The sequence below is a fragment of the Telmatherina bonti genome (genome assembly GCF_933228915.1).
Source record: "Telmatherina bonti genome assembly, chromosome: 4".
Lineage (NCBI taxonomy): Eukaryota > Metazoa > Chordata > Actinopteri > Atheriniformes > Telmatherinidae > Telmatherina > Telmatherina bonti.
Genome location: NC_136622.1, coordinates 25,210,200 through 25,231,216, shown reverse-complemented (window position 1 = coordinate 25,231,216; position 21,017 = coordinate 25,210,200). Strand labels below are relative to the sequence as shown.

Here is a 21,017-nt window from a genome sequence, read left to right as displayed (position 1 = left end):
AGTTATATGAAACATTTTACTCAACATTAAACTCTTGCAATAAAGTTTAATTTGCTTGCTAGCTAAATTATTACATTCCAAAGAAAATATTAAAAATGTCTCATGTTTACCTACCACTGCTACCTATCAGTGTGTTAGTTGTTAGGCTGAAATAAAACACTTTAAGTGGTTTTTAAGCTAAAACTTGCGACTGGGTGGCAAAATGTTCAAAACAGTCACTATTGCGCTTTAGTTAAGCATGGCCTCGCCGTCTCTATGAAAGACTCCGAAGTGGCTCATTGTTTATTATCCTTACAATATCAGTTAAAAATGTGTAATAATGAGCAACCATGTTACTTACGTATATTTCTACAAAAGGAAATGAGGCCAAAACCAGTAATAAAACCAGTGCTCGTCCATTCTGCTTCCAGTAATTAAGAGAAGCAGCACACCTGTGCAGCCAATCAGGTGTACTTGATTAACTGATCATTAGCAAGCGGGAAGTCGTCTTTAAAGGTGGAAAGTTTGGTAGATGTGAGTCTGGCCTTTTTGGTGGCGGTATTTCACGATGATGGTAGTGAAGAATAAGAATAATAGGCAACAATGTAAAGAAAAGTAATTAAATATTTCTTCTATCTGGTTCTATAAGCTGTTGAATCAAGGGTTATGTCTTCCACGAGCTGCCTCCTTAGTTTTTCTAATGTGAATCATGGCAAGATATAAAATATGTTTTTGGTTCGTGAGCTGTTAAGACCCGAGGTGTTTTTGTTGCATATTGTTTTTATTAATTGTGTCCATCATTGTGTTGTATTTTCACAAGAATAGGTGATTGTGCCAAAGTTACGAAGTTTGGATGCTTGACAGGTGAGACCAATGCAGATCATTAAGAATCATTTAATCAACATGCAGTTTATGGCCCTTTTTCATGTCAGCAGTGATAACTGTAGGCTTTTATTTTAAGCAAATATCCTTTTGGTGAAATGTTTTATACATCTGTCAAATATATTTATGAAAACACCTGCAGCTACAGCCTCACGTGCTCACTATTCTGCATGTCTAAATTGCTAAATGTCAACAGCAAAAACCATTTACAGGATACACGTTTTTGATAACAAATGGATACACTGGTAAACACTTTCCCAATGAGTAAAGATCATATTAACTCAGGAGCTGCTTCGTTATGTAGTGCAACAGCGACACCCCTTGACAAACATGTGCACTGCACTAGAAACCACACTACCTTTAACGAAGGGACCAAAACAATGAAAAACTCTTAATTGGGTGTATGACTGTAAGGCTTTATTTACCGATGTCAGGAAGAAACAACACGACAGTTTTCTCAGAGGTAAGCAGTTACACAGGTCCACAGATCGCTGCTTTAGCTGCATACATATAGTATTTGCACACATAAAGGAAGTCTTTCCATTTGCAACATGTTTTCAGTTGAAATCTTAATTGAGTGGGTCTACATCAGAGTACCATTTAGCATGCAAATATCATTTGTAAATCTATTTAATTTGAGTGCATCTACCCATCTAGTGTAACATGTTTTTGTTTTATAATTTCATTGAATACACTGCTCTAACCTAAAGAACAAGGAAAAAATTGTCTGGCGCAGATAAACTTTGGTAGTTGCGATCTAAATGGTTTCAGAGTACATCCCGAGACTAACTTGTGCACTGCCATGTTCAGGGCCTGAATGAAATAGTCATTCAAGTATAAATGTATAGTGGATGTGCATTACATAAGATGTAAATTGTTGATAGGAAACTGGTTTTGTTGCCAAACACCTGGTAGAAAATGCTGGGGGGTGGCATAAAACTGAGAGACCATGAGAGCATCTATGGCTACCAGTGACTGTTGAAATGAGATGCTGTTTCATTCAAGCTTTGGATGCAAGGCTTGATGTTTTGTTTTTTTTCCACGTTATCACAGCAACAAATTGCACTTCATTCTTGGTGTCACAGCTTTTCATTTACAATATTTGAGTGTATTTACACATTTCATTCGAAAATGAAATGTGAAACAGACTGATTAAAAAAAAATTGGCACAGAGTGGTAACAAGGCCGCTAATATCTGGCTGTGTTGTAATAAAATGGGAATACAGAATGTAAGTCAAGGACTTTTAAAGCAATGCAGTTCCTTCACAGTGTCAGTAACAGAGAAATTCACGTTGGATGGAAACAGTGTTTAGCAAATATTTGAAAACGTAAACAACATTCTGTATGGCCATACGGTAACTCCAGGATATTGAAAATAAATTTGAGGTCAAGTGAACAAATAAACACAAAAGGTACCCGGGTACAGGGTAAATAAACTAAACAAAATGAGTCCCTCAAAGTGAAACATTATCTTAGTCCACTGTCGTTCAACATTGTCTGCAACAGGAAATGACACAGATTTGAGAAATACAGGAAGGTCCTGTATCACATGAGCTGTTCTTGGACCTGAGCCTCTTATTACAGTATATATACATGAACTACATGGCCATGCTTGAACAGACACCAGTCAGGCCCAGCCTGGCCTCATCTCACATTCATTACCAGATATCAAATATAAACTACATCACAGCCAAAAAGCAAGATACAAGTGCTAACAACACTAAAAATTTACCACGTTGTGGTAGCTTTGCCACAGTGTAGAGGGAGTTGTGCAGGTGAACATGAACAATAAATATATACTACATCTTTATTTACAATTAGATAGGGGCACAGTGGTAAACTTGTCTTCCTGTCCTATTGTTGTGTAATGATGGTGGATTTAGAGGACTCTGGATCTCTTGCTGGCAAGTGAACCATGCTAAAAACAAACACAGGAAACAGTGAGTTATCAACTAAAGACTTGTGTTAAATATCTTAGCAAAGTCAAGGGACTGAATATCAGTTTAGGTGAAAAAAGAAGATTCCCATTTGCGCTTTTGGTTTTTGGATTACCTTAGCTTGCTTGTAAAAGTGAGGGGCCAACTCAACCAACCAGGATGACTCAACAGCAGTCACATCACGCATGTAGTATTTTGAAGTCTGAACAACTTCGTTAAAGACAACCCTGCAAAGAATGCAAGCAAAACTTATTTTTCACAGAGGAAAAAAGTGGCAAAAGTCCACTGAACCCTGTACCTGTGTGTAGATGTGAGATTAAATCATATACAACATACCACAGTCGCAACACTGTGGTAGCTCAATGAGTAAATTATGTACTGACCACTTTGGAGGTTTCTCTCCAAACAGTACAGAGTTGGGATGGATGTGTAGTTCAAGATCATCTCGTAAAGTCCTGGAAATGCAAAAGAAATATTCCGTTCAAAGTTTAAGGAAATAATGTGAAAACAGGAAAAATCATTTTCCAGAAGTAGAACATTAGAAACAGTGATAAACTGCCAAATGTACTCTCACCGGTAGGAACCAGAATGATGAATGCGGGCAGCATTAGCAAAGAATCCAGACACGATGCATTTCAAGATCACATCTGGATCACCTGGGCAAACATACATGAAGAGGGGGTAATCCAGACTTACACAGACAAGCAAAAAAGTTCACATGCTTTTGTGTTCAATGTCAGTGTCTGTACAGCTGATACAAGCCTGCATGTTGTTTAACGTAATGATATGGACATACCCTCACTGGAAGTCCGTGGCACTTTGAATTTGTTCATGAGACGCCGGAGCTGCTCACGCACAGTCACAGCCCTTAGCAGACCCTTGTAATTGAGAAAATGTTCCTGACACCACTGAGAGCTCTTCTGGTGCTGCAGGAAACAGAAGAAAAAAAAGTTGCAACGCTTTGATTTAAGTGAACTTTGCCCAAGTTATGCAGGTTCACAACCGCCCCAAGTGTTGGCTTCCACTGACTGAGCTGTCTCCACACACAATACCTTAATGAATGCTTCATACACATTCAGCATGGTAAGGTGGTCTCCTTCAGCAACAGCAAATTTCCTGTGCTCACGAGCCTGCAGGGTGAGGAGGGTGAGATAGCAAAAAGGAAGAAAGAAAAAAAAAAAACGTATTGTTATGCTGCTTAAGCTTTTCTGCTAAAAATACAGCATGCTCTGTTTTTACTTACAGCAACTTTCTTCTGATTGGGCGGCACAACAAATATGTTCTGAATCTGCATCATTGCTGCGATGGTAACAACTTCTTTGGAGCAGCCAAAGTTTCCTGACTCCAAGAGCATCTTGGCGAACATGGGGCTGAGCGGAAACTCAGCCATCCGCAAACCCATGGGATCGGTCAAACGACCGTAATGGTCCAGGCCTGCCAAGAAAGGCACAGGCAGTAAAGATGCTGCATCCTATGCATGGATAGCTGGGCTTGTAGATGCTTGCCGACATAGAACTCTGATCATTAGTCTTATGGCTTCAGCACAGATTCGCTTTATTTCTTCATCACACTGCTGACCACCTTGTCTCTTACCTCCTAGAGCATAAAGAAGTTCCAAAGCCTGAACCATGGTCTGAGCTGGAGGAGGCTGTTAAACATAAAATAGAGGGAAGCATTTACTCAGTTCACTCTAATAGAACAGATGAATGTAAGATCTAGTAGACTTGAGAGATCATTATTTGGCTTCACAAATTAAAAACCACAAACTCTGACAATGACTGTCGGATTTGTGGCAGTGTAGTAAGTTTTTTCATGCATAAATATGTCCAAATATTATTTGTTAAAATTTAAAAGCAATTCTTTTTACAGTGGATGAACAAATTACAAGCATGTAGATTGAAAGTGAGTGACTCACAGAAAGGAAGTTGAACCGCAGCACGTTGTCGATGCCTAATGCTTTGAGCTGCAGGATGACAGGAGCCAAGTTGGTGCGCTGCATCTCTGGCACAGTGGAGGCAGGCAGTTTCTCAAAGTCTTCCTCTGATTAAAGAACGGATGCAGGAAAGAGCATTGGGAAGAATGTAGAAAGACAAAAAGAAAAAAATTAAATAGAAATAATGGCCTATTTTTTTTTATCTCAGATGCTACTCTCCAATGCTTCTAATCCATCCCTGTAAAGTCAGACATACCTGTGTACAGTCTAAAGCATTTCCCTGGTCGGTTTCGTCCAGCTCTCCCAGACCTCTGGCTGGCTGAGGCTTTGGAGATGGGAGTGACCACCAGGGACTCAATGGCTGTGCGAGGATTGTAGGCCCGCAGCTTTACAAATGCACAATCAATGACAAATACAATTCCGTTTATGGTGATGGAGGTTTCAGCGATGTTGGTGGCCACCACAACCTGGAAAGAAACAAAAGAAAATACTTTTTTTTTTCCTTCTTTTTTTTTAAATGAAGTCTATAAGTTTTTTTTACAGCAGTTTGGGAGATTGTTTACAAGGTATGCCTAATATGCAGTATACTGCGATAAATGTGCATCATAAAAAAGTAATTTTCTGTCAAAATTTCAAAAATACAAAAAAAGAAAAAAATTTACCTTTCGGACAGTGGGAGGAACCCGCTCAAAGACCTTCATCTGTTCAGCATATGGTAAACCAGAATACATGGGCAAAATTCTCAGGTGTTTCTTCATGCCATACCGTGACAGTGATCTAGCCTGATCTTGTAGAAGAGAAGCCACCTTCTCTACCTCCTCCTAGAAGGGGAAAAAAAAAATACAGTGACATATAAGCACAGTCACGTTTTGCTGATAAGAAATCCAGTGCTTGTTTCTGCATGCACAAAACTTCGATTTGAAGAAAGGTCAATTGAGAAGATAGCCACAAACCTGGCCAGTGAGGAAAGCAACAACATCCCCATCCTCCTCTGTCTCATGGATCTTCATCACTGTCTCCACTGTGGCTTTCACGTAATCTGGGACAGGACTGACAGTAAACCATAAACGCTTCAGAGTTTCAAAGAAAAACGCAACTTATACATCATAATATGGTCTGTTTGAAGTCTGTGTGTCGACTACCTGACAGTGTAGAAGATATCTACTGGAAATGTGCGGCCCTCTACAGTCAGGATCCCACATGTGTCCTTGTTTGGATCCCCAGACTCGTTCAGGTTGAAGAAGTCCTGAAATTTCTTCAGATCACAGCAAGAGGACAGTTTCATAACAAGTTTAGAACATTTTTCATTTGCATTTCCCAATTAAACATAATGTATAAATGGGTCAAACCAAATATCTTTACAAGCACTGATGCTACCCTAAACCTTACACTTAAGGCAGTCTACAACTTATCAAAGGTTGAACAACTGAAATTGTTTGCATGTGCACACGTAAGTCGACAGCAGATGTCTGATATGGCATTTCAGCTGACTTGCATAATGCTGAGCACAGTCATGGCCTGATTGTGTCTATCTATCATCAGGGTCTCGCAGATGTCATTACAATGTGATCGCACCAGACATCTGCGTTCCCTGTGTCTGCCTTTGTTGATCTTTTCTCACTATTCAAGCATATCTGTTCATCTTAATTATGCAGTCACCTTGGCATCAAGAGTTGCAGAGGCCACAATAACCCTCAGGTCTCGCCGCTTCTTCTGAATCTGTTGAAGAAAAATATCAAAAGAAATGTACAAGAATGTGAAACTTTGTTGGAGCGCTTTACTGAGTTATGTTTAAGTATGTAATGTTGAATTACATACATACTGTCCCAGTGACAGTGAAAGGTACCATTACCTTCTTTAGCAGACCAATGGCTATGTCCGTGTAGAGGGTTCTCTCGTGGGCTTCATCTAACATCAACACACTGAAGATGATAAAAGAAAAACCAGCCTTAAAAACTTTGAATCGAGATTTGATTATGCGAACCAGCTCATATATCTAAATAAAAACATGTTAAGGACATCTGACAGCTTGAACATCATGTACCTATATTTTTTCAGAAGAGGATCAGCCATCATCTCTCGCACCAACATGCCATCTGTTACAAACTGAAGCACACAGGCATAGTTGAACACTGAATAAAACCAAACACATGAAAGCTGATAATGAACACATCTGCCACCAGCTTACCTTGATCCTTGTGGCGTGGGGATCAGAGCAGTCATCAAATCGAATGGTGTAGCCCACCTCATGTCCCAGCAGGGCCCCTCGCTCTTCTGCAACACGATTAGCCACCTATCACCAGGAAAGAGGGGCAAAATACAGGATTTGAAGCAGGCATGTATCTTTCAGCTTGAACTAAATTGGCCTGCAGCGAGGTGACATTGAAAAAGAGCGAGGTGAGAAATAAGAGGACATCAGTTGAGCTCTTACAGAGATAGCAGCTACACGGCGAGGCTGCGTCACTCCAATCACTTTCCCCTCTGCCGCCCAGCCAGCCTCCAGCAGGTACTGATGGAAGTCAGATGAAAGGAAAAAGCAGAGGAGAAAAAAAAGCATGAAAAAACAGAATCTGCATAAATTAAGCTTTAGCTGATGTGGTCCAAGCCCTGCTCAGAAAGAGGCTACTAGGCATCAAGACAAGGTCATATTTAACTGCTGTGGGAGGAGTTGATCTGTATGAAGGGTTTCAGAAAACTGCAGCATGATGCATATTTTTTCACTCAAGTTCATTTTAAATCTTTCTTGAAGTGAATGACACTAACCTGAGGTATTTGTGTCGTCTTCCCACATCCGGTCTCTCCAACTATGATTACAGTTTGGTAACTTTCAACCAAATATAAGATGTTGTTTCTGTGCTGTATTGGGGACAAATAAGAGGTAATACACACAGGCTGACAAAAACCAAACAAAACTCTTTCCACTCTGAACATGTGCAAAAGCAGTGTGAAACCTTAAAAACGGGGAGTTTCTGCCGCTGTTTCTCAATGGAGAGGGCGGTGTTGGGGTTGAAGATGATGGGGGAGCCGGTGGTTTCTGAGTTGAGCTCCCTTTCCTCAGAGATCCCCGGTGCCTCAGAGCCTGGAGCAGAACAGATGGCGAAGAGGCGGATAAGATGTTTTATTAAAACGTAAGCAGGCTGAGGATTTAAGTGGATGACAGGCAGTGTTTGGTGCAACGCCCAAAGACTTGTACAAGACAGCCTTTTAGCAGGGCCAATTCCCCTCATACGCATTGTTGCTTTCTCTGTTGTATTTTAATCTTGGCAGGTTAATACTTTGGTTCCGCACAGCTATCCCGAGCTGAACCCGTTCAGACTACAGACACAACGCAGCGGCACTGAACGCATCGGCACCAAACCCGAAACTGGCCGATTCACGGCGAAAGCTGCAGAGTTACGATTGTAAACCCCAAAAAGTTACACCACATGCCGTATTCCGTCTTTTTTTCGTACTTACCCGGCTTCCAAAATTTCATCGTGGAGCGGGGAGCCGCCATCTTTGCTTCTACGTCACATTTTTCCCTCCACCTCCGTAGATGACATCATGATCTGGGCTTTCTTCAGAGATTTATGAATGATGCTGGTGTGTTTATAGACAACTGTAAATACAAGTTCAGCTGCTCTGATAATTAAAAGGTAAATCCAGCAAAACCAAGGAGTGAAAGTTATTGAAGAAAGCAGATGACACAAGATAAATGACAACCTTAAATTCATTCTTTAATCCAGTATCGTGTAACTGGAGCTGGAAAAAAAGGGACTAACACAAACTGAGGCGCTTTGTTAACTTCGGATTTGACATTTCACTTTAAATAGTTTGTGCAATTTACACAGTAATAAGAGATATTGTTTTTTTCTATTTTTGACCAAATTTAATCTTGTAATAATTTGAATAATTAGCATATCACCCTAGATCAAAACAAGTCATTATTTTCTGTCATATAGCATCTTTGCTGCAATGTGACGCTTATTTCACCACTTTGCCATCTAAAACATGAGCAAAAAAATCCACTTAATTGTACATTTAATATTAATTTAACATAGCAGTGATCACCAGTGAAGATTTAATCATCTTTTTCAATCAGCCCCACATACTCCACCTGTTTTCAAATTTCTCTTTTTTTTACCAGTAAAGAAGATGAGATTTTTACTTATCTTGTCTGGTACGACGTACTTTTAAGACATTTTAAAAGTATATTTTAAAATATTTTCCTCATGCATTAGGTAGTAACATAACATGCAACAGCTTCACAAATATAAATTTATAGATTTACTTGGTTGAGTTTCTAGTATTTGTTTTTACAGATTATAATAAAAAAAATATATATATAATCGTCAAAGTACTCGATTACTCGAAGAAATAATCGACAGAGTACCCGATTCCAAAAGTACTCAATAGCTGCAGCTCTAGAGGTTACGTAACTGGGCATCACTCCCCTATCCTTATTTTCAGCCTCCTCAGGTCTACACCCCCACTGTAAATCTAAAGTGGACAGAAAACTCGATCACCTAAGAATCAAATTTTAACCTTCTATTCGGTTTTTAAAGAACAGGAAAATATATACATACTTGAAAATAAATACTTTACAGCAGCACAGGGCATTTCAGTGAAAGCTGTAGGTCAAATAAACTCAAGGCCTGAATAAAACATCTCAATAAACTAAGAAGAAAAACACATTTTAAATGCTTCAATAAATAGCAGACACTCCCTCTGAAAATGGAGGCTAAATTAAGCCTATGTTTAATGATTTCCAAAAGGTTTAATCAGAAAATACAATCCTTTCAAACACAAGCTGCATATTGAATATAACAGTATCATTACAACAACTTTGCAAGAACTGCTTTTAAAAGTTCACTATAAAATACTGAGAAATATGTTACATCAAAGAAGATATAACATAAATACAAAAAAAATCTGTAATACAGGTGGAGAAACAGGACATTGTACAGAATTTACAGTGAAGTTTAAATTAATTGAAAAACAACAGGCAAGACTTTGATCTGGAAGCTACTTGTGAGAAAAATACTAATAATCTTAAATAGTTTTTACCTTATTAAGGGCATTAATAAATGTCATCTAGATACACTAAAAGCAAATCATGGCAGTGCACGGATTCGGTTAATCTTCAATTATGAACATTTGCATCATAATGCAAAATGCATGAATACCTCCTCTTTGAGTGAAAATGTTTTGTTTCCTGAATGGCGTTACAGCATAATGATACTACTGGCATGAGGACTAGGTATGAGTCAACATGTCTATCTCACATCTGATGCAATATTAGAAGTTAGGTACCTGCAGTTAGCTAAAAACGATGCATGTTTAACATCAAATATTTGAGAAATAAAGTAAAAATAACAGTTTATGTTGATGGAACAAAGAAATAAAAGAAGCTAAGACATTTTAAAATGTCATAAAAAAAAAAAATAGCACCAACCATAAACTGCTGACACACAGTTGCTGGTACCTTGTTATTTCTGAGAAAAGGCAAATGCATCATTTTTAGGAGAAACAACATAATTAATCCATTATAGGTAGCTCTGTTCATTCACCATGGTGCATGTTGTTTACAAGTCAAATGATGAAATGTCACATGTATGGACTGATTGAATCCTAAAGACTTAATAATGAAACTGTCTTTATTGTCCTGCCCCTGTAACTTAAAAGACCAACTCATGAGAAGGAAAACAGGATGGGTATTCATACGCTTGTTATCTTTACTGTGTAAAGTTTGCATTCATGTTACTCTTCCAAAACTGAAGAAAGTAAGTTGATTAAGTTTTGTTTGGCATCATAACTGTACTTATTTCAACTCATGTGAGACCAATCTGAGCCAAACCATTTGCTTTATGCATCTTTAGTGTTTCTATTAAAAAAAAAATCATGAACATGATGTCAGGGAGTACATATAACAGTGGAAAGGGGAAATGGAAGATGACTTTTAAAAAAAAGGAAGCCTCAAATTAGAGATAGACAGTATTTGAGCATATTTGTCTCTGTGTTCTTACTGGATCGTGTTTTACAAACTAGGATTCCCATGATGCACTGCACAATGAGAAGTCATACTGTATGTAGGGGGAGAAATGCCCCCAAACCATGAAGTTTTTGCATCCTGTAAATTTGTGTCAACAAAAATGTTCATAGTTAGTGTCCTATGGATTCCTCAGTCAAAATGAAGTGCTGTGTAAAAGATTATCCACACCACCTGGAATAAGAAAGACTAATTAGACACAATTGCATATGCTTTCTAAAGAAAGAACAACATTTCAGACTAAATGATAAAATATCTAAAATGCACGTTTTTTTGCAATGTTTCTATCCAACCAGTGCAAAGAATTACAGTTTAATTATCATCTCCTCCAAACACAGCTGTGCTGAAATGCTATTCTTCCAAATGAGACAACTGTTCTTTTTCTACATAGACCATGTTTATGCCATTTCTTTAAGATTAACTCAAAACTTTTCAAAGACTTTATTAAATTTATTCAAATATTAACATTCCCACCAGAAATAGGGCAAAAGATGTCATGAAGCCTTCTTTGGTGAGTTCCCATGTGCCCCCATACTCCTCTTCATCAATCTGCTGAAAGCTGCTGAAGTATACATACAGGACACCAGCGTTGATGATGCAAAATCTAATGGGGCAAACAGACACAAACATCAGTAAAACAGACACAAACATCAGTAAAGTGTTATAAGACGTCCAGGTTAAGATGTTAGAATTTTTTTTTAAAAAAGTACACCTACATGGCTATTCCCAGAAATCCTTTCAATGGTGCAACACCCCATATCACACCAAGGATAACAGCAATAATTTGTCGAAGCCAGTATATCACATCTAAAAACTCATCCTGTGAAAGAAAAACATAAACATGATCATTAAAATTGAGTCTATACTAAATACTAGCATTAGAACAAAGTAAACCATAAAGCTTATGCACTTGCCCATTTTAATCTTTGATATCAGGCTCTCCCTAACTAGTACTTTGAAGACAGAAATGTAGAACATTTTAGAGTCAATCAAATAACAAGTGGCATTTAATATTTACCAGCAACAATGGAGATCATTTTATGGTTAAAAATGTAAAACACTCTCTGATTCCAGCCTTTGAAATGTGAAAAATGTGTGCTTGCCTCAATGTTACAAAACTTACCTGGATTCACACCTTCAAAAGGAATTGAATGTTACAATTCAAGAAAACATTGGTTGGAATCGGTTGATACAAGGACCATATCAAAGAATTACAGAACCATAACCTTTAATAATTTTTTATCTTGGATTCTCATTAGCATTTAAATAACTTGATTTATGGGAATCAATTAGCTGAACTCGATCAGCATGCTTAAAAATCCTTGCTGCTTACAAGAAAGTCCGAATAAAACATCAAATCTTTCTATTTAACAGTGAACTAACCAAACCAGGTCAGCTTAATCTTTAGCATGACAGCTAGCTACAGCTAGCCATCAATATAAAACAGCCAACATAAAAGTATGTGCATTTGGAAATTTGGGGTAATAAATAAAGTCCAAAAATATGTCATTTGAAATTGGAAACCCAAACAACTCACTGACCTTATCTTCCCAAACAGCATTACTGCAGAGGGCTTTGCTCCATGTGGACTGATTTATACCCCCATTCAGCAAATGACTTTCTTCTTTCCGTTTTGAACTGCTCGCCATTCTCCGCTTTCCGTCAGCACGATGCGTCAAAAAGTACTCAATGAATTGTGTTTACTTATTAAGTTAACTTAAATGTCCTTCTCTGACCAGAAGAACAGCGTGCTGAGGAATATTTAAAGGTATTACAACAATCTACGCTGAGCTGAGGTGACAGATTTCAGTCGGTAACCGTCAAACGAAATCTGAGCATGCGTATCATCGTTTGACCCCTGTCGATACTAGCCAATCAGAGAATGCGACGTTTCTGCACGGGAAGTGCGAGAAACGACATAAGACTACAGCGCCACGTATCGGTCAAAACCTTTGATCAAAACTCTACACACCAATATTACTTTTTGTATACAATAGTCCACAGGTGTCAAACTCCTGTCCTCGAGGGCCGGTGTCCTGCAGGTTTTTGTTGTCTCCGTGCTCCAGCACACCTGAACAACAAATGAATAGGTCGACAAGAAGCTGCTGGATCCATTTGATTTGAATCAGCTGTGTTGGCAGAGGGATGTAACAAAACCTGCCAAATACCAGGTCCTTGAGGACTGGAGTTTGCCACCCCTGAAAGTGTAATTATTAATTTTATAAAGCTATGTCCGGAATGTATGTGCAAATCTTAAAATAAATAAATAAATAAGAAGGCAACAACATGCAATGTTGTCCGCTTTTTGGGCCTAGAGGCCCAAAAATGTGGAGGGTTCTTCTTCCCATCACAGACAGGTTATTTAGTTCAATTAGTTGAGTGGCCACCGAATGTACAGAGGCTATAGCTGTCAGCAAGCCCAGGTTTATAACCCTGCCTGGAACCTTTTACTGAATATCACCTCCACTCTTTCTGACCTATTTCCTAGCTAGTAACTACAATAAAGTCCACTACAGACCAAAAATCCATTTGAAAAAAAATGTTTGCAAATACCAAGATGTCCCATGATGTTAAAATGAATCAAAAATGTCTTATGTGCCCTGGCACAAACACAATTCCACCATCATCAGGAAAGCCCAGGCATCACATATAGTTTGTCAGATAACTGAAGAAGGCGCAGAAGTTCCTGTAAAATTTTTATTAGAGTAGAGTAGAATATATTTATACATACGTGAAAATACTTGAAAACATCACAGCATCACAGTGCATTTCAATAAACGCTGTAGGTCAAAGAAACTCAAGGCCTGAATAAACATCTCAACAAACTAAGAAGAAAAACAAATTTTTAAATAAAAAGCAGACACTTTCTCTGAAAACTGAGGCTAAATTAAACCCATGTTTAATGATTCCCAAAAGATTTAATCAGAAAATACAATCCTTTCAAACACAAGCTGCATATTAAAGATAACAGTATCATTACAACAACTTTGCAAGAACTGTTTTTAAAAGTTCATTTTAAAATCCGTTACATCAAAGAAGATATAAGATAAATAATAATAAATCTGTGCAATACAGGTGGACAAACAGGACATTATATATATATATATATATATATATATATATATATATATATATATATATATATATATATATATATATATATAGATAGATAGATAGATAGATAGATAGATAGATAGATAGATAGATATAGATATAGATATAGATATATTTGTGCGTGAGTACAAATAAATGCAAAAACATTTACACAGAATTTGGACTGAAGACCCAGAAAAAAGGAACAAATACCAAGGACTTAAGGATGAACTGGAGTAAACCTGCAGGTGAAGGCAACAGTTGTACCATAGTCTTTGGAGCACCTGGAGATCTGGATTTGGAGTTATCCTCAAAATTAAAGTGGAAAAACACACTACAGGCTGATCCAATTTTGATGTAATGTCCTTTAAACAAGTCAAAATGAGGCTCAGTAGTGTGTGTGGCCTCTGCCTGCCTGTATGACCTCCCTACAACGTCTGGGCATGCTCCTGATGAGACGGCAGATGTTCTCCTGAGGGATCTCCTCCCAGACCTGGACTAAAGCATCCGCCAACTCCTGGACAGTCTGTGGTGCAACTTGGCGTTGGTGGATGGAGCGAGACATGATGTCCCACATGTGCTCAACTGGATTCAGGTCTGGGGAATGGGCGGGCCAGTCCATAACATCAATGCCTTCGTGTTGCAGGAACTGCTGACACACTCCAGCCACATGAGGTCCAGCATTGTCTTGCATTAGGAGGAACCCAGGGCCAACCACACCATCATATGGTCCCACAAGGGGTCTGAGGATCTCATCTCGGTACCTAATGGCAGTCAGACTACCTCTGGCGAGCACATGGAGGGCTGTATGGCCATCCAAAGAAATGCCACCCCACACCATTACAGACCCACTGCCAAACCGGTCATGCTGGAGGATGTTGCAGGCAGCAGAACGTTCTCCACGGCGTCTCCAGCTCCAGTTCTTTCATCTGTGAAGAGCACAGGGCGCCAGTGGCGAATTTGGCAATCTTGGCAATGCCAAACGTCCTGAACGGTGTTGGGCTGTAAGCACAACCCCCACCTTGTCAATCAGTGTTGCTTCCTAAGTGGACAGTTCGAATTCACAGAAGTGTGGCTGACTTGGAGTTACATTGTGTGCTAAAGTGTTCCCTTTATTTTTTTGAGCAGTGTATATACATAAACAGGCTAATTTAGAAATAAAACTGTCACAAAGTCAACTGTTACAGTTTATATGGAAAATAATCACAAATCATATATCTACGTACTTTGATGTTTGTTTGTACTCGTTTACTTTAGGTGTCTTAATTCTGTGTTTGAAAGATGGTAAAACTTTGAGGAACTCCAACCAAATGAGTAATAAATTCCCACTAGTCTCATCCATCTATGTGCAGAACCAAAGAAATGGTATGCAGAATTCACTATATTTAATTTTCTCTCAATGTTTATTTATTTACAGATTCCTTATTATCATTAGTTTCCTTGTTCTAAATAAACATCATGTTTACCGTGACTTTCTGAAAGAACATTAATATATTGTTTATCTTTAACTTTCGCATGAAAGCGCTGTCATTAAATTAATAAATACAAGCCACTAGGTCACAGTGATGCTCTCTGAAAGCACTTGTTCTCATGGTTTAAAACATGCTATGTATAAAACTAATTCTGTGGATTTAAATGGGTCTAATAGAAGAGGTTGACCCTTGTTTCCGGGACTACTCTAAGGTTTAAAAAAAAAAAAAAAAAGGGGGGGGGGGGGGGGGGGGGTTTATGTAAATATGTATTTAGCCTTTTATACATTACTCCTATATCCTATCCAGTCAGTTTATTCAATGGGAATCACTGACATATCTGTTGTTCTCTTATTTGACCAGCAGAGGGTATCAGTAAGGACTTATTGTGCCTGCCATTGTCACTCACTTCAAAAGGAGCAAGTAATCTTTTAGAATGACTCGCATAGTACTCGAATATAGCCTCAATTATTAAAAAGGTCAATGAGCAACAAAATGATTAACTTTTAATAATTTAGAACTGATGAGTAAAAAGGAAAATGTTCAGGTTCATTTTAAAAATGTCTATAAGAAGCATATTAACTTGAAACCAAGCATAGGTCCAGTGTAAACCTACATTAGGAAAATAATTTTACACTAAAACGGTTAGGGCACAGAAGAATTTTGTGCTACGAAACAGAGCAAAACTGTTAATCATTTTAATATATTTGTTTAGTTCTCAGCAAACTCTTACTAGTAGCCTACTATAAGGTCTATAATTTTATTCAACCAGGTAAAACATATCTGAGAAATGTTTAAGGTCTTGGGGAACACGAGAGAAGAGATGCAGTTGGAAAATTTCTGATCCTCTTTCAGGTCTCTGCGTTGACCCACTGACTCATTCAGCAGCATGTGGGGGATGTTTTAGTATTGAAATTGGATCAAACTGTACACATGCAGAATCTACACAGTGCAATGGAAAATAGGTAATTAGCTCAGAACAGTTGTATGTGATGTGTGCTCAACATCCTGTTGCAAGTTCGCATGGCCCTGCTGGAAAACTTTATCAGTTATCATGTTACTGTAAAAATCATATGAGGAGGGGTGGGAAATGATCACATGTCCTTCAGCTATTTGCTGCAAAGCAGCTTTCTGCCATGGCGTAGAGTGCTTTGACTCTTGGTGGTTTTGGGGGTCTTTTTTTTACTGGTGTCAGAGGTGAAAGGTTTGACTCTACAGTGGTTTTCAAGAAGTATGAGAGACAGACACAGCAGACTTGGGGGGGGGGGGGGGGGGGGGGGGGGATGCAATGAAGTGTAGAGGTGATTTCTTAATAATCTAATAATTATCTAATAATTGTTTTAAAATAAAATCATCCATGTAACATAAAATTTGCACATTAAACAGTATACAAAAAATTCTGGTTATCATGTGATCTGCAGCTCCTTTGATATGCTTAAATCCTGCTATACAGGTGCAATGCACTAAAATGGTAAGAACGATTAATTTTATCTGATGATAAAAACATGTTTGATCCTCCGGGATGATGATTCTCTAATTCATAGGATAACAGGGATCACTGAATCGTTTAATGAGTATGAAAATTGGGAAACTCGTTGAGTAGTAACCTTTAATGACAATATATTTCAACTTGATAAGCACCTAGAAGAGACTGTGGGTCAAGCTGATTTCTCACGCAAAACAAAATTTAAAACCACTGGAGTTTTTCACCTTATAAGATCTTATGTTGTTTTTTCCTTTTAATTTGTCTCGTCTTTATGTACAATGCATCGCTTTGGTTATCAAAGTATTCTTATCAGGGGAAGATACCGATAACATTCTGTAATTGCATTGAAGTAAAAGCTCTGCATTAAGTATGACTCAGCATAAAAATGTTTAAAATTGTGAATGTGGAAATACGCGATGTAAAACAAACAAATAAAACAACATAAACACATTAAAATATGTTATCATTTACAATGCATTATTGGGGAAAAAAACTTGGTATTTTAAATAATTGTTTTCTGCAGGCTTTAGTTTAATCAGCTGATTATTTCCTTCATAAGCAGCAAAGGGTTTTAAATACACCATCACAAGTGCCCCCGTTTGCCTGTAGGTGTTCATCCTGTCAGTGTCCTACATAATTATTTGCGTAATTTTTAGTGTAGCTTACTCGTATAAAAAGAGGGTAGCTTGATTTATGACTAAACATGGCTCCAAAATTGAAAATGTGAAAAGATTCATGTAAAAAAAAGAAAGAAAGAAAGGAAAAGATTAAAGCTTTTAACTTTCTCTGACAACTCTGCCGTCACTAAACTTTGAAGTTACATACAGCAGATAAACATTTGCATAATTCGCGGTATATTACTATATGCTTATTTATTTATTTATTTATTTATCTTGGAGATGACTCCAGGATCATTTTGGGGCGCTATCTCTTTAAGAGCGGCTACCTGGGAGAGGGACAGGTGTGAGCTGCGGGAACATCACGTTTAACTTGAATTGGAAACGTCTCATACCTGACATGCTCACAGAAATGTCCCTCACCTTGCCACCATTGCTGGGACAGTCTAGGGACTAGATGTCTGGCTTACTTTTGCGCTCCTTGCACAGCGGAGCGCTGGCCCTCACGCCAACTCAACCGTCAGTGACGTCTGGGTCACGTGTGCGTCTCTTCCCTCGGTACGTCCGTCGTATTTTCCTCCCCTCCACCGCCTGCTTAAACACTGGGAGACACTCGAAATAAACAAGCCGAAGAGAAGGGTCCGTTGTTGGGACCGGTCTGGCTCCGGTGTCACGTTTATCAGCAGCCGATGGACAGAGGGGTCGCACACCTATAAGTTACCATCAGTGAAACCCAAACCTCCCTCCGTTACTGCCTCATCTGAGCCCGTTTTATTGCAAACTTTTTAATACCTGCGCTGCATTCACTGAGCTCCGACAAAAGCGAGGTGAGTCTGGTCTACAGATATGCATTGTTACCCCTGTTTTACCTTTCCTAAACTTGTGCGAGCTGGTGTGAAGCCTCACCTTTGCGGGTTTTGGCTCAGCAGCTCTGGCCAGCTGCATGTCGCCTGTTTAAAATGGCGACAGCCGACGGGGGGGAGAGTGTAGTTTTTGGGCTTGGGGGGTCTTGCCTTTTTCCTCCACGGTGAATTGGTTACACTGGTGAAAACATATAACGCAGACAAGCCCATTTAGTTGAGTGCTCACTGGGCTTAACTTTAGCGGAAGATGCATCATATACGGATATGTTTGACGCCGCTGCGCTCAGGGGTTCAGCCGTGCACTACGGCCACCCAGAGACTGGGCTGTTTTATATAAAATATATATATATCGCTAATTGTTTCAAATTAATCAGACTTCTGTTTTGAATAAGTAGTCGTCAAATACTGTTACATTAAAGGCAGATCTGCAAAGCAGAGCGGCAAAATCCCCCAATTTCTGTTACTCAAGTTAGAAATCATTTAGACGCATACTGCACATAGAAGTAAAATCATTAATCTGTTCCTTATTTTGATAAAATACAAAAGTAATTTTCTGTTAATAAGCCTTTATTGCATTTTCATGTTTTGTTAGGAGCTTCTCAGGTGTTTTGATTCGTGCACTTTGATTTAAAATCAAAGTTGTCACACTTTATACAAACCATGAGTAAGAAAGATTGTCCAGTTGCATGCTGCTTATTAGTCATTTATTAGTTTGCAAACTGTTGCCATAGACATTTATCATGTCAGTGTTGTCATGAGTGTGTGTCACTCTAGGGATTAGAGCAAAGCTTTCCCAGGCAACGAACTTGTGTCTGATGTCCACGTGAGTCTCAGGTATAGACACCCGTCTTAATCCACCTATCTGTTCTGTTTGTCACCTACAGTGGACCTTCCTCTCCTTCAACAGGCCAGTTTCCATGTAAATGCCGATGATAACATTTACATTAAAAACACAGTGCAAAAAAAGATCAAAGTTAGAAAGGTTGAGGAATTGGAATAAGTTTTGACCATTATTGTGAATGTCATTGCTGTGCCTTTTATTTCAATGCTCCATTGTGTTGCTGTGGTGGTTGCTTGAGCTAAATTGCTGTTCATACTGACTTTTTCATCATTTCCGTATTTTCTTTCTTTCAGGTTTGCAGCTAAACCATTGTTGAGTTGCTTTGTATAGTTTGTAAAACATACATTTATACCTTTTTTTTTTTTTTTTTTTTTTAAGTCTTTGGTCTTTTAATAAATTTACACCATTTAAGTCTCTTACGTTCCAGTGTTATGTTCTGTTTTAAACGCCTTATAACCTGGTGACTTCCGAGTGCATCTGGAAGACTTTATTGACTTTTCATCAGCGACTTGCCTCTCGTTTTCATTATAATGACGATTTCCTTGCAGATCCCAAACAGGTAGGACCAAATAAAGACAGAATGGTTTTGAACCTTGTCAGTCTTGGGCGAAAGAACCACAATCCACTCCGGCGTCCAGATCAAGCACAGGTTCGGGTCAGCTGCAGTAGCAGCCTCATGCTCTGCTTGAGTGATGAACAGCTTGTGATGTCAGCCATTTTAGGTTGGCCAACACAGAACATGGTGCTCCGCCATCTTTCTCTCCCTCCCCTCTCAGCAGCCCAGATTTAACACATGCACCAGCAGTGGCCACAGCAATGCAGTCGCTTGCAACCCACGCAGCCATCCGCTCACTGACCTAAGAGCAGCCCAGATGGAGACTGAGGCATCAGAGGGAATGACACTGTAGGAACACTGTAATTGAGGTTTCCTTATTGTTGCCAGTACTGTGCAAGACTTGCAATGGCTGTGGACTGAAGGTTGGATACATATAAGATGTGTTTGTTTTGTCATTTGCTGGCCTTGATATGACTGTATTAAACCTTGGAAATGATTGACATGCAGATGTTAGCTGGAGCTGCATCTGTTTTCAGAGGGAGGACATAATGAACCAACCATTTATGTCAAGAGAGTTAAAAAAAAAAAAAAAAAGAAGCAAAATAGTGGATGTTGCAAAGGTGCCGATTTGAAAATTGACTTGAAGAAGTTGGCTTGAAAGGGCTTCCTTGAAACGGATATTAGTTACTAGATTTTTGGGCCTGTTTATGTTTCCATACTTGCGTTTCATACAGTGAATACAGGATCTCTGTTTGACTAGACTGCTGCGGGCGAAACACAAGGGCCACAGAGTGTGCAGAGATGAGAGCAGTGGCAGATGTCTGGACAGAAACTTAACAGGAAGAGACGCCATCGACAAATAGCATGCTTTGGAGACAGCAACCACACCTAGCAGAGAGACATGAGCACCGCGTGCAGGAGGTGGTGAAATAGGAGCAGGGCAGGGACTCTCCAAATACCACTCGCAGGGTTGTGTGGAACAAACAAGCCCCGCTCTGGCCAAGGACTGGATGGCATAAGAGATGCGTGTTTGTGTCTATCTACCCATATGTGTGCGCTTTGGTGAAGTAAGCTGGTGGAAGAGAGATTGGGTAGGGGGTAGGAGGTGGTTGCCATGGGGATAGTAACACACCAGTGGCGCTGCCGACCTGTCTCCTGGGCCAAACTTGTTCATGGAGGGAGGAGAAGAGGGAACAGTGGTGGGGAGGGAAAGGAAGGAGAGGGTGCAGAGATGTCGGAAAGGGAGGGGGAGTGAGAGTGAGCAGGGATGTGTGGAGAAGCAAAAAATGGAGCAAACATGGAAAAGCCTGCCTGGTTTGTTCACATATGATAC

At 39.2% G+C, this 21,017-nt stretch overlaps 3 protein-coding genes across 3 annotated transcripts in view; 1 reads left to right on the top strand and 2 right to left on the bottom strand.

The window, feature by feature from the left end:
• Window positions 1–1,281: 1,281 nt before the first annotated feature.
• On the bottom strand, window positions 1,282–8,239 carry dhx35 (DEAH-box helicase 35). The gene is made up of 21 exons (XM_079239697.1): window positions 8,188–8,239; window positions 7,683–7,810; window positions 7,495–7,587; window positions 7,163–7,240; window positions 6,920–7,024; window positions 6,776–6,837; window positions 6,584–6,653; window positions 6,391–6,450; window positions 5,874–5,986; window positions 5,685–5,781; window positions 5,394–5,552; window positions 4,988–5,198; window positions 4,714–4,838; window positions 4,392–4,446; window positions 4,042–4,232; window positions 3,851–3,928; window positions 3,595–3,724; window positions 3,373–3,454; window positions 3,182–3,253; window positions 2,914–3,025; window positions 1,282–2,779 (listed from the first exon to the last, which is right to left on the bottom strand). The coding sequence occupies exons 1-21, from the start codon at window positions 8,225–8,227 to the stop codon at window positions 2,741–2,743; spliced, it is 2,100 nt and encodes a 699-aa protein (XP_079095823.1). The 5' UTR covers window positions 8,228–8,239; the 3' UTR covers window positions 1,282–2,740.
• Window positions 8,240–9,439: 1,200 nt separating this feature from the next.
• Window positions 9,440–12,573, bottom strand: rab5if (RAB5 interacting factor). The gene is made up of 4 exons (XM_079238835.1): window positions 12,301–12,573; window positions 11,476–11,579; window positions 11,234–11,363; window positions 9,440–10,933 (listed from the first exon to the last, which is right to left on the bottom strand). The coding sequence occupies exons 1-4, from the start codon at window positions 12,406–12,408 to the stop codon at window positions 10,892–10,894; spliced, it is 384 nt and encodes a 127-aa protein (XP_079094961.1). The 5' UTR covers window positions 12,409–12,573; the 3' UTR covers window positions 9,440–10,891.
• A 5,491-nt stretch (window positions 12,574–18,064) lies between these two features.
• zhx3b (zinc fingers and homeoboxes 3b) overlaps window positions 18,065–21,017 on the top strand; it is an 11,792-nt gene continuing 8,839 nt past the window's right edge. The window contains exon 1 of the mRNA XM_079239933.1: window positions 18,065–18,251. The gene's annotated coding sequence lies outside the window, so the exon portion shown is untranslated. The remainder of the gene's footprint in view (window positions 18,252–21,017) is intronic.

What these genes read in the sequence shown, in the direction of transcription:
- rab5if (XM_079238835.1), bottom strand. Translation starts at nt 12,408, where the DNA reads ATGGCGAGCAGTTCAAAACGGAAAGAAGAAAGTCATTTGCTGAATGGG. An exon ending in GGATTTCTGGGAATAGCCAT is followed by an intron (nt 11,364 to 11,475) that starts GTAGGTGTACTT and finishes TTGCCCCATTAG; the next exon opens with ATTTTGCATCATCAACGCTG. An exon ending in CATCTTTTGCCCTATTTCTG is followed by an intron (nt 10,934 to 11,233) that starts GTGGGAATGTTA and finishes TTCTTATTCCAG; the next exon opens with GTGGTGTGGATAATCTTTTA.
- dhx35 (XM_079239697.1), bottom strand. Translation starts at nt 8,227, where the DNA reads ATGGCGGCTCCCCGCTCCACGATGAAATTTTGGAAGCCGG. An exon ending in AGACGACACAAATACCTCAG is followed by an intron (nt 7,241 to 7,494) that starts GTTAGTGTCATT and finishes GACTTCCATCAG; the next exon opens with TACCTGCTGGAGGCTGGCTG. An exon ending in CCATTGGTCTGCTAAAGAAG is followed by an intron (nt 6,451 to 6,583) that starts GTAATGGTACCT and finishes TTTCTTCAACAG; the next exon opens with ATTCAGAAGAAGCGGCGAGA.